At 47.5% G+C, this 13,703-nt stretch overlaps 1 protein-coding gene across 2 annotated transcripts in view; it reads right to left on the reverse strand.

Annotated features, from left to right (window-relative positions):
- Positions 1-5,144, reverse strand: part of actn4 (actinin, alpha 4) — a 55,352-nt gene extending 50,208 nt beyond the window's left edge. For both annotated transcript variants that reach the window (XM_084461748.1, XM_084461747.1), the window contains exon 1: positions 4,853-5,144. In XM_084461748.1, coding sequence (XP_084317874.1) covers positions 4,853-4,984 — 132 coding nt within the window. In that variant the 5' untranslated portion in view covers positions 4,985-5,144. The remainder of the gene's footprint in view (positions 1-4,852) is intronic.
- Positions 5,145-13,703: the final 8,559 nt, after the last annotated feature.

Below are 13,703 nucleotides of genomic sequence, written 5' to 3' on the forward strand. Positions count from 1 at the left end.
AGAGAGCTCCTGTCTGAAACACACCTGCAGACGCCGGCAGAGCGCTGCTATATCACAATACAGATGGCGGCCGAGCAACACGGAGAGACACACACACACACACACACACACATCGGTGTTGGACGGTGTGTGATCGCGTGCACTTGTAGAGCTTGCGTGCATGCCATGCACACACAGATACGCGACAGAGGAAGGACAAATTGACGAGCAGCTCGGGGAGTTCCACACACACATTAATCTGGAGGACCTTGCCGTGTTCCACTGGCAGAACATGACAACAGGACGGGGAACTTTGTTTATTTAGACAGAACTATGTTTACCACCCAGCCGTGGCTGAAAACCCACAGCAATGTCCCTGCTCTGTGGAAAATACTCTTCCCCTCGAAGCCCCAACCCCTAAATAATGCAGACCCCCCCCCCTCCACTCACAACACACACACACACACCATCCGCCTAAACACATTCCTTTCTTTCTACTACTGAATCGCCCTGTCTGCCTGCAAGGCCCCACACACACGCACGCACACGCACGCACGCACACGCACACACACACACACACACACACCTCTGAACCGCCCGCAGTACTTCAAGTACAGTATGTGTACATAACTCACACAACAAGTAGAGGAGCAGGCTGAACATTAAACATCATTAGACTAGCTGGAATTAAACAATCCTCTGTGTGTGTGTGTGTGTGTGTGTGTGTGTGTGTGTGTGTGTGTGTGTGTGTGTGTGTGCACGCGCTGACAGTGCATAGGTCTCCCTGTTTGTGAACTTTGTGAACAAGGAGTAGTAGACCTACTCTATGTGTTACTAGTACCCCATTACTGTCATCCAGTTATCAGTCATTATGGATCTCTCTCTGCCCCCACTCCAAAATGTTGTTTCACAAAGAGGAGAGAGAGAGAGAGAGAGAGAGAGAGAGAGAGAGAGAGAGAGAGAGGGAGAGATAGAGAGAGAGAGAGAGAGAAACAGACCGGAGGGAATGCCTTTGACACAGAAACACACAAACAGCTTCTCCACTGCCCACATCACACATGGGGGGAGAGGGAGACCCACGCCAGGATGGGGACGATGGCAACACCGCTCCATAAACTACAGGGATGTCTATGAGGTTTAACCAGCCTGCCTGCCCTGGAAGTATAGGTCTCTCTCTCTCCCTCTCTCTCATTGGCCACATCTGCAGCCCTGCCTGCCTTGCAAACCGAACACCCCCTCTTCTTTTCCAGTCAGGCGAAAAAACAGGCCACCCCGCCCCCCCTGGAAGCCCCCTCCCCCTCGCCGGCCGTAACGGAATGTTTCCCCCGCATGCTCCGGCTGTGGGAGAAAAGACAGGAAGAAAAGAAAGAAAGAAAGAAAGAGGGAGCGAGAGAAAAAGGGGGAGCGAGCGAGAGAGAGAGAGGGATCACATTCCATTCTAGTCCGTCCTCTCTTCTCCCTGTCCGTCCCACTAACTAGCTAGCTAGCTAGTGGACTAGCTGGCTGGCTGGCTAACTGGTTGACTGACTGGCTGGCTGGCTGACTAACTGGTTGACTGACTGGCTGGCTGGCTGACTAACTGGTTGACTGACTGGCTGGCTGGCTAACTGGTTGACTGACTGGCTGGCTGACTAGCTGGTTGACTGGCTGGCTGGCTGGCTAACTGGTTGACTGACTGGCTGGCTGACTAGCTGGTTGACTGGCTGGCTGGCTGACTAACTGGTTGACTGACTGGCTGGCTGGTTGGTTGACTGACTGGCTGACTAGCTGGCTGACTAGCTGGCTGGCTGGCTGGTTGACTGACTGGCTGACTAGCTGGCCGGCTGCCTGTTCCGACACCAAGAGGGACCGGCACCGCCGGATCAGGGTCAGCTGTGTGGCTCGGAGGCCGGGTGAGGGCCAGTCAAGCACTGCCCCGGGAAAGGAGAACCAGGAGGGAACCACTTGGAACACGTAGGCCCCAGGGGTCTGAGTACAACAAGTACGCAAGCGAGCGCTACCGGAGCACGAACAACAAACCATACCGCTCAGCAGGAGGTCGTCGCAGACTACTTCAGAGAAAAGGCATAGAAACCAGATTAGTCTATAGGGTTATGTCTCTCTAAAGAGAGAGAGACACTCACACACACCCAGCGTACTATAGACTGGGAGTGGCTGCTATGATTTTCATCTGAAAAGGGCCCTTGATTGGATGATTGTTCTTTTGTCCACTGTGTGTTTGTGGCACTGGCAGAGCGAAGCAGGACAGACCTGATACCTGGAGGGTGAGGTCACTGTATCTCTCTCCTCTTCAACTATAGAAATACTACAGCACCGTTCCTATGGCTTTACCCAAGGCCTGGATGAGCACGCGGGCTCAGTCTTCATACTACCACTCCAGACCAGACCAGATGGGAGGAACTCCAGACCAGACCAGAGAGGAGGAACTCCAGACCAGACCAGAGAGGAGGAGCTCCAGACCAGACCAGAGAGGAGGAACTCCAGACCAGACCAGAGAGGAGGAGCTCCAGACCAGACCAGAGAGGAGGAGCTCCAGACCAGACCAGAGAGGAGGAACTCCAGACCAGACCAGAGAGGAGGAACTCCAGACCAGACCAGAGAGGAGGAACTCCAGACCAGACCAGAGAGGAGGAACTCCGGACATGTGCCTACTACAGCAACGTCGTCTAGATAGTCATGTCAGCGATTAGACTTTCCAACATCTCTGGTCGTGTTAGCAGTGGAGGGAAACTCTACCTCCCCTAAAATGTCCCTCTGCCTCTGAGGTGACCAAGCAAACCCAGGGTCTCCCTGTCAGCAGAATAGTATATTCAACTAGGAGTGTAGGAGGAGGACAAGCCAACCCCTTGACAGAGTCAGGGCACGGGTGAGCCAGGTGAAAAGAGAGAATTAGTGTTTATCTGTGTGTGTGGGTGTGGGTGTGTGTAGGGGGAGAGTGGTATAAGGTTAGGGTGTGACACACACCTCACACCTACAATCATAATCACACCCATACAGGCAATCACGCTGTACTTTGACCCCGGCACAGATGTAGGCATATGAGGAAACAGTTGCAGGTCCACGGTGATTCTTTACCCATAATACACCCCTGGACGATGAGATACACACCTAAAGCTAGAGGGAGACACTAATATAGCATTCAGGATACATAATGACATGCCATCATGTGTTAACTGTGTGCTGGCTTAGCATACCTGGCAGTCTTGACATGGCTTAACAGTCATGCAGATTTACATGTAGTCTTGTGCGTCTGTCGCAGCAATAAAACACTTAGAGCGGTGGCGTCGCAGTGGATAGCGTGTTCTGTGGCGTGTCCCTGCATGTGGCATATTCTCTAGCATTAACTACTGCTAAAATTACATGTTTGCCAGGCTGCATCGGTCTCTGGTGAGCTGGTGCGCGTTGAACTGTTAAGAGTGTAGCTGACCGGATTGGACTGCGCTGGACAAGACTCCAAAACTGGGCTGAGCAGAAATACATTACTAAAGTGTTAAAAATGCTACTTAAGCAATGGTTTACTGACGGCTTATCTGCGGTTTGTCAAGACTTCCTTGAACTTAGGGCTTCATATTATTAAGATTGGCGACTATGCGTGGACTTGACCTTTTATTTACACACACTCAATGTCCTCTGATACACGGAGGGAGGCATTCATTAACTTTTATGCAATAACTGGCACAGCAGGAGTGAAAACTCCACAGGAATTTGCCCTTGCCCCCCCCCCCCACCCGCCCGACTTTGCTCAAATAAATGTCCTGTCCTGTCTATGTTGCCCACACGTCACGCCTCCAAAGGGCCGATGCTCTGCGACTGGTCCAATCAAAGAAGCCTACGTGAACGGGTTCAAGATCAGAAACCGCTGTTTAATGTGGGCGGAAGAAAATAATGACCCAGGTTTGTGTCCCTTCCATATCTGTTAATCATTGACATGATTTTTTTTTTTTCTTCTCAGAAACTTTGTCCTGCCCTATATAAACACGTTCAGAGTGCACAGGGCCTGGAAGCTGAAGTCATGGTTAGAGATCAATCATTGAAAATGATTTGAGGCGACAGCCTAAACGCCGACTAACGCGTAATGCACGGTATGTTGTCACCCAAGAAAAAGAAAAGGAAAAGAATTCAAATAATCTCGTCAGTCAGATGCGGAGCACTAACACACCCTCAATCGTTCCACACTATTGGGCAATGTTGCCTCGAATTATCTTCAATTGTGTGCGCTCAACATTTCACAATTTCAGGGCTTGGTAGTAATACTTTAAACGACTTGAGCGCAAACGCTATGGGATCAAAGACAAGTTTGAGAAGAAAAAAAAACGTTAAATATTTTTTTTGGGGGGATAGAGGCCTAGGTTATGCTGCGACGGTGTAGCTAAACTACCACCACGAAAGTCCGATTCCTACTGAGCAAAAAAGACAAACTCTGTATTGCCTTATCAACCTCCACCCAGAACATGCGACCGCATTTGGAGGAATTCATTTTCACAGGCTATAAATTAATCTCACGCGATATAATCACATTGCATCCGGTTATCTTTGCATATTTATGACAGGAATAGCGGACGGAACGGTAGCCCAGTGGCAGACAACTGGATACTTTGTTTCATTCATAGACGGGGAGAAATCTCCGTTGTTCTCTGTCTTTGGGTGAGAAAGACAGGTTGCTGGCGACAGTGACGCGTGTGGAAAGAGCGCTTTATGTAGGAAAGGCAAGAAATCCCCATAGTGACACTGTGACAGTTGAGTACGTGCTACATCCAAGTCTGGATCAAAAAATCTGCTTCTCTATTGCATGCATAGGATGTAGGTTAGGGCCCAAATTCCGTCCCCGACCTCTCCCTCCGAAACCCAGCCATTTTCCCTCTCCTCCACCTACCTTTCTCTGCTGTTTCTCCCAGGCAGGATCCAGGAGCAAGTCCCGATCCCAGTCATTTTCTTGCTCCATGTATGTCGGTGGTCCGCCCGACGTGTACTGGTTTTGATTATTAGTAGCGTGATAATCTACCATATCAGCTTGACCGAAGTATTCTACCGAGCTCTCTCTCTCTCGAACGAAAAAACAAAAGGGATGTGACCCAGTTGCGGCAACTCTCTTCGCTTTCAACGTTTGGTCAGGAATATCCGGTCCGTGCACTGACTAAATCGTTGTTACAGAAGAATGCTTCTCCACCCGAGGAGAGAATGGTGTGGTCGAGAGCAACGAGCCGCTCCTACAAGTTCGAATAGCCTACGTAGGCCCAAATACCTCATGAATATTCATCCTATCCATGACAGGCATTATTCATGAGCGATTGAAACACTGCGCCTTCAAACGCCTGTAGATTAAATAACTTTCAGGGCACCAAATTGGAATAGTTCATTGCTGAGGGTTAATAGATGCGTACGCATGAAACTGTGGCTGAGTTTAAACCGTCGTTGTATCAATGTTGATGGAACGTTCATATCATGAACGTTCCACGCGCCCCTTTAAGTGATAATACTGTTACATTGTATTGGAACGTGGCATGTTACTTTGTGGCAGAGCCTGTAGCCATATTTTCGAATTAAATGTTAGAACGCAGCTTCTTGTATCTTTACAGCATATGCAACATATGTTTCTGTTGTGGTGTGGTTTTCTCCCGTACGCCAAGGTAAGCCTTCGTTTCAGATTGTGTTTTGCCAATATTCTTATATTCTCCTCTCAATTTCAATGGGCTCGACAGCGCCCCTCTGGATTATCTCATGAAAACAAGCTATGCAATGTTAAGTCTGTCTATGGAAAAACCAGGTTAAGCAAGAGATTTAACTCAGCAGCTATACTCAGCACAACAGCAGGAAATGATCCTCTGGGTTAGTTCTTTTATTGTTTCTCCATAAAACAAACTTCTTGGATGGAAAACAAACCCAAGTCTGTCCATGTACAGTAGCACACCAATATTGAGAGCAGCACAAACATACAGTACAGTTAAGGCATAAGAAGACACAAACTAACAGAGACCATACAGAGATAATGATGGCGGTGAGCAACACTGTACAGTAACTTTTGAACAAGTTGACTCTAACCAGTCACATCTATTCACAGTGTGGCTACAATTATACGCCTTTGAGAAAACACAGGATCCTCTCAATGGTGGCGTTCTGGTAGGATACTCACAGGACCACCTAGAGGGAGAGGGAGGGAAGAGAAATCAGTGACTGGTGGAAATATGACTGATTTATAGTAAATACAATAGAGCCAAATGCAAGGAGGGCTCTCACTTAACATCATGTATGTAGCTATCATAAACCTCCTTCCACCGTGGTGCTACCTTGTCGTGGTGGGAAGGCTTGTGTGCCTCCATGACCATGAAGGCTATACCAGCGGGGGCCCCCTCCCCCACCCTACCCCCCCAGCAGGTTCAACCAGGTTTCAGGGTAGAGGCCAGACGAAAAGCAACACCTGGCCCTTTAGGCTGGGGGTTGGGCGTGGGGCCAACAACTCCACCCCGGAAAAAGACAATACGTTACGGAAACGACAAATGCTACAAATGCCACGGGCCCTGTAGTAAACTCGAACCAAATCTCTGGCAGTATGACCACTCCTAGTGAAAGCCCTCAACAGGAAGCTAGGAGTGTGACAAAGAAGAAGAACAAGGCTTTATTTGTCATACGGCTTGACACTCCAACACATGCATGCAATGGGTGACATGAACACACACACACACACACACACACACATGCAGAAGGCTACCGCCGATGAAACGTTCTCCACTCTTTTCCCATCCCGTCCTCCTCCCCCAGGGGCAGCCGGGGCGGACCAAGGCGCGTGCATGGGGCCAGGGGCCAGGGGCCAATCCAAGTGCTCCTGTCCGTCTTCACCAGGGGTGAAGCGTTAGTGATCTGTTCTTCGGCATGGTTTTTTGAATTGGGTTCTTAGGGAGGAAACCCTTGCGAACACGGGGAGAACATGCAAACTCTGCACAGAATGGCCCAGAGAGCTGGTTGTGAGGAGACAGTACTAGGTACTATGCCACTGTGCCGCACATGAGCGATTTTGGGGTTCAGTGTCTTGCTCCTTGGTAGAATGGGAACCTGTGAGTGACAGAGTGATCAGGGCTCACTTCAATTCCAAACATTGAAAACTGACCATCATACAATGATATGCACCAACAAATGAAGCTGACAGAGAGAGGCCAAGTCAGAGGCTCCAGAAACAGGTTCAAGAAGACTATAAGACCAAGGATAGGGAAGTCAAAAAGAGTGCAAGGAATGACAAAATTGCCTTTGCTGAGATGCTAGCCTGCAAAGCAGAAGGGGCAACATGAAGAGGCAAAATGAGTGTTGTATATAAAATCACCATACGGCTGCAAAAACACCAGCCAATCTGCTCCTGTCAAAGACAAGGCTGGTAACAACCTGTTAACAGAGAGAACAGGCAGCGAGATGGATGATCCTGAAGTCCTCACCTGCTCTGAACCAGAACATCCTGCTAACTCTAGATCTGCAGTTAACATGGGTCTACTCAACATCAACACCAGCCCTCCTACTTAAACAGAAGTACCAGCCAAATAACAAAGTATGGTAAAGCATCAGGCTTTTGCTCCATCCATGCAGAGATGCTGAAAGCTGACCTCAACACCTCAGTTAAGGTTCTCACAGACCTGTTCAGAAATATCTGGGACAAGAAATGTCATTCCTGTGATATCAATTTGAGTGTAGTGTCATCACAAACAGCAACCTCACTGATTGGTTCCTTGTGGAATCTGGTGTACGCCAGGGATGGATCATCTCCCCCATTCTCTTCCTGATTGCCATTGACTGGTCCATGCGGAAAACCACCTCAGAAAAACCTAGAGGCATCCAGTGGACTCAGCTGGAAGATCTCGACTATGTTGATGACCTAGCCATCCTCTCCACAAATTATACTCACCTGCAAGACAAAAAAACAGATAAGACTGACATATTTGCCAAACAGATGAGAAGAAGAATACCTCCAAAACCCAAGTGATGTGCATAAATTCAACACCACATGACCTATAGGGCGATAGGACCAGATGGAAGCAGATATGTTCCTCAAGGAACAAAGAGGATTACGTAAGTAAGTAAGTAAGTAAGTAAGTAAGTAAGTAAGTATCATAAACCTATTCTTACTAAGATGCTTTTTATAGTCTTCAAGTAAATTAATATGCCTGGTGTTAAAACAAAATTAGAATATTCTCTGCATAATGGTACTACATTAGCCACTCTTCTAGTATGATGTTTTTTGGCTTGTGCAGTGTGCATATACGTTTCTGTTAATGTACTAAGTAGAAGGCCTTTAATACAAAGTCTAAAAGATTAACACCCTCGAAGCTATCATTTCTTTCTGAAGGCGTGATTTGGACAAAAGGAAAAGTCAAACCCCGCCTTTGTAATCTCTGCGACTCACGTGATGCCGTTGAAGTTGACGATGGTTCTCATATCCTCAGGCAGACTGTTGGGATCGGGCCACAGGAAGTTATCTGAGACAGGAATCATGTTCTTCTTTGCACCCAGGGCCATCACTATTCTGCAGGATTGATAAAAAATTCCAATAAATCAACAACATAGACTTGGAATGTCTACACACACACGCACACACACACACACACACACACACACACACACACACCACACAAACACAAGTGAATGTCTCCACACAGACAAGCAAGCACATAGCAGGTGCATCTTCAGGCTGACCTTCCCTCTTTCTCTCCCCAGACCCCCCCCCATCTCTCTGAACATCACATAAATTAGATCTATCATTTGATATTCAGAGATTGTTTTTTGTCCCATAAATCCATAGCCTACATTTTGTACATTCAGCACAATACAATTTGGATATAAGCCATCATGAATTTTCAATTTTCAATATTTATTTTATTTAAATACCAGTTTCTCCACCATCTTGGAAAGGATCTCTTAGCTGTTAACACCCTATAAGCAGACATGCACCAAACATGTACATGAGCAATTTCAGACCAATCGGACTTGCGGTTTATTAGAAACATTTTAGTATAGTTTTTGCCAAATTTTTAATCTGCACAAAAATCCAGCAAGCCACACTGTACAGTATGGGTTCTTGTGGACTATTTGTTCCCCTTGAGGAAAGACACAAGCATGCCTGGTTTCATTCATTTTCATCCAACGGGCTGGAAATGCTAGCATTGTAAAAATGTGTGTTTTGAATCGGTTACTGTAGCGCCACCTATGGATGAATGATCATTCTTTCTGGCATGGTTACTAATGGTTATTTATATAATTTTTGGTCAATGAGTTTTTGAGTTCTTCAAAGTCCAAGAAAATAATGTTACAAATGATAAGTAAAGCTACTAGGCTACAGAAGACCCTCAGTGTAAAACTACTAGGCTACAGAAGACCCTCAGTGTAAAACTACTAGGCTGAAGAAGACCCTCAGTGTAAAACTACTAGGCTACAGAAGACCCTCAGTGTAAAACTACTAGGCTACAGAAGACCCTCAGTGTAAAACTACTAGGCTACAGAAGAGCCTAAGTGTAAAACTACTAGGCTACAGAAGACCCTCAGTGTAAAACTACTAGGCTACAGAAGACCCTCAGTGTGCATGAACGCTAACTGTTAAGCTAATTGAACCTATGAGGAAGTGTGCAGAAAGGGCATTTTGAGCAGCAAGAGGAAGATAGTGAGGATTAGGAAGAAGAGGAGTTAAATCATACAGTAAATACAAATGCTAAATTGTGCTCATTGACACTTTAGTTGAGCAAGTAGAGCTCACTTCATGCTCATTGACTAGTCATAAAAAGGGTTTCTGTACCTTTAAGAGTCTGCTACAGTCCCCTGGGGTTTGGTGTGAGCTGACTGTTTTTTGACTCACTCAAGTACTGTACCATTATCATTCTTTCTGAGGAAAGCATGGCCAGGTCAAATAGCTCTAACTCAAAAAGTATAATTGTAACCACTGAGATATTTACACCTTAAGAATCCTGGATGAACATTTTAGTGCATAGTGTAATGGGAATGAGTTGTGGGACTCCTAATTAATAACTCTTACAATAATTGATTGATTAAGCATGTATTCACCGATTGACTAAATTGATTGAATTGGATGGACTTTCATTTGTTGGGTATGTCAGAGCTGTTACCCAATCAGTAGACTGATATATAAACCCCGCCCTATCTTCTCAGCTGCCATTGCAACGCTTGCATAACACACATGGTGTTCAACACACCACAGTTTCCATTTCAATAACCGTTTTGAAACATTTTGTTGGGGATGAACTCAGCCCAGATGAAGAGATGCAAACAAAATGAAGAAAGAGTAACCTAGTAACTCATGCACAACAATGACGTCATCAAAAGGGGCAAAGTATAATGTTTTCTAAATAAATGAATAAAGCTCCCAAAACTACTCATACTTCCTTAGAAACAACTTAGAAAAATAATGAAACTATAATATATATAGTTTAATACGTAGCCACATAAAGGTTAATATATTGATCTATTTAACTTGACTGTAAAATTCATCAATATATTTGTATTATATTTGTAAATTCATTTGTGCATATCTTTCAGCTCATCCCATTCTTGGGACAAGAAAAATACCCCTAGAGTCAACAAGAGCGGGGGCGAAAGACGACTCATCAGCAGACATGGCTATTGACCCAGGAATTAAACCAATAACGAATACGATGATCACGTTACCACAAACTACAAGATCTGCTCCAGGAAAGAAGCTATAGCAGTGTGTTTGTGACTGGGTTAAAGTAACATCTGCGGCAGGCCTGCGAATACATCAAGGCAGGAAAAAGTGCTTGAAGGCTCTGGAACAGGGACCTCGCATAGACCGCTACTTCTTAAGAAGTCGGGTGAAGTTCAGCGGCAGAAACCACAGTCCGCAGGACATCAATTCCCCTGTCCCAGAGGAGGAGGAGCAAACAAGCACAGCTGACCCTAGCCCACCACAACCTGCAGCCGAGTCAAAGATGCAGGGGCGAAAGTCGCTAATCAAGTGGCCAAAAGCCTGTGAGAAAAAAGAAAGGGAAACGGTCAACTTGGACCTCTACCAGATACTGTCACACATGGGATGAACAGCAGTAAAGAAGTTGGAGAGGATGAGAGAGCTGATCTACAGCTATGGAGCCGAACGCTTTGGAGAAGCAGCAGGGAAGAAGAACAACACATCACCCACCCCACCTAAATCCAAGAGGCAGCAAGAGCTTGATCGGCTGATCAAGGAGAGAAGGCAGCTGAAGAAGTTGTGGAGGAAAGCCTCGGAGGAGGAGAAGGTGGGAATTGACCTGCTGCAGGCAGAGATCAAGGAACGACTAACAACACTGAGGAGAGCGGAGAACTTGAGAAGAAAGCGCAGGAAGAAGGACCAAGCAAGGTTAAGCTTCTTCAGAGACCCCTTCAAGTTCGTTAAGGGCATGTTCACAAAGGAGAAAAGCGGAAAGATTGTAACATCGAAGAAAGATCTCGAGGCCCACCTGGGAAAAACCCTCACCGACAGCCGACACCATGAACATGTCACCCTGCCACCGGACATGCCACCAATACACCCCCCAGAACACCAGATGGATGTCAGCCCTCCCAAGTGGAGTGAAGTGGAAAGAACCATTCATCGGGCAAGAGCCGGATCCTGCCCTGGCCCCAATGGGGTCCCATACAGCGTCTACAAGTACGCTCCAGATGTCCTACGATTCTTGTGGAAACTTTTGAAGGTGGCGTGGCAGAAGCAGACAATACCAACAGCATGGCGGAGAGCAGGAGGTATCCTAATCCCAAAGGAGAAGGATGCTACTGACATCAGTCAGTTCCGCCAAATCAGCCTCCTGAACGTTGAAGGTAAAATCTTTTTCAGCGTCATGGCCTAGAGGCTGTCTGCATTCCTAGAATGGAACCACTTCATCGACACATCAGTGCAGAAAGCAGGGATCTCAGGCTTTTCTGGGTGATTGGAGCATACCAGTATGATATGGCAACAAATCCAGGCCGCAAAACGGGATGGAAGAGATCTCCACGGTTCCTGGACCTTGCCAACGCTTTCGGCTCAGTTCCCCTTTGGGCAGCCTTCTTCAGGGTCCCAGAGCCTATCACCGCCCTTGTCAAAGCCTACTTCCAAGACGTGCAGCTATGCCTGACGACAGCAGAGTATACCACAGCATGGCAACGCCTGGAAGTGGGCATAGTGGCAGGTTCTACCATCTCCCCACTAGCCTTTACTATTCGAGCCTCATGCTGGGTGGTGGGAGGAGAGCAGCTAAAACCATGCCTACGCCTCCGTCCCATCAGGGCTTTCACAGATGACATGACTACTCTCACTACAACCAAGGTGTGTACAATGTGACTGCTGAGAAAGCTGCAGGAGAACATCGAGTGGGCCCGAATGAAGATAAAGCCGAGCAAGTCCAGGAGCTTATCAAGTCCAGGAGCTTATCAAGTCCAGGAGCTTATCAATTGTCAGGGGGAAGCTGGCAATCAACGTTTCCACATCGGTAACAAACCCATTCCAACGGTGTCAGAGAAACCAGTCAAAAGCCTGGGACGTTGGTATGATGCAACCCTCAAAGACACAGACCAAGTGGACCAGCTCAAGCAGGATATCATCAGCGGTCTGGAGACAATTGCCAGATATCTCAGCAATATAGCGCTCTATGGAAGAGGCTTGCAGGAACTGCCCATCTCCAGTCTCTCAGAGGAGTTCAAGTGCTCTAAAGTAAGGCTGGAGATGACACTGCTGGATTCACGTGATCCATGTGTGGCCCCAACTGTTCCCACCCTGGCAACGGGGAGGAAATGGACCCCATCAACTGCGACTCAGCAGGCGAAGTCAGCGCTCAAGCACAGGGACATCGTTGGCCACGTACAACAAGGGAGAGGAGGCCTTGGCCTTGGTGAGAGCAGACCTGCTTGGTACAACTTGGTTAGGGTTAGGGTTAGATGGCAACTGCATCTCAGCGGTGGCAGACCTGCTTGGTACAAGGCAACTCCATCTCAGCGGCGAGCCCTCGTGGTCGAAGAGGTACACCGGCAGGAGCAGGCAGCGAGGTGTGCAAAGGCTGTCTCTCAGGCAAGGCAGGGGTAGTGGATGAGGTGGGAGGGAGTTGAGAAAAGGAAGCTCTCTTGGAAGGAGTTATGGGACATGGAGGCGTTTCGAACCAGCTTCATCATACGGGCAACGTATGATGTCCTGCCATCTCCTAAGAACCTCAGCCAATGATATGGCGAAGACCCTACGTGCCCCCTCTGTCCATCTCCAGCCAACCTGAAGCACATCCTGGTTGGCTGCAAGACGAGCCTCACACAAGGCCGGTACACCTGGAGGCATAACCAGGTACTGAAGTGTCTAGCAGCTACGCTGGAGAGCAGACGGGCAACCATCAATGCCCTGCCTCCCACGTCATCCCATCCAGCGGGTACATGTCAGTTTGTCTGTGAAGGTGTGCAGCTATACCCAAGGCCTGTGCTCCAAAGACACAGATGGGCCAATTGGGAGCAGCACGGGACTGGAAGCTTCTGGCAGACCTGGGACAGAAGCTTTGCTTCCTACCAGAGATCGCAACGACCCACCTCAGACCACATCTCGTGCTTTGGTCACATTTTGCAATCAGCGGTTCCACTTGTTGATGAATGCAATTGTATTACATTGTGCTTTACAGTTATTTGGCTGTAGGCCTACGTGCACCATTTACTCTGTTCTGCCTGTCCCCATATCCAGTTTTGCTGTGATGAAAGTCGTTGGTGGAATTTACTCTCGGTTTTGAATGCAACAT

Source organism: Borostomias antarcticus (assembly GCF_949987555.1).
Source record: "Borostomias antarcticus genome assembly, chromosome: 1".
Taxonomy (NCBI): domain Eukaryota; kingdom Metazoa; phylum Chordata; class Actinopteri; order Stomiiformes; family Stomiidae; genus Borostomias; species Borostomias antarcticus.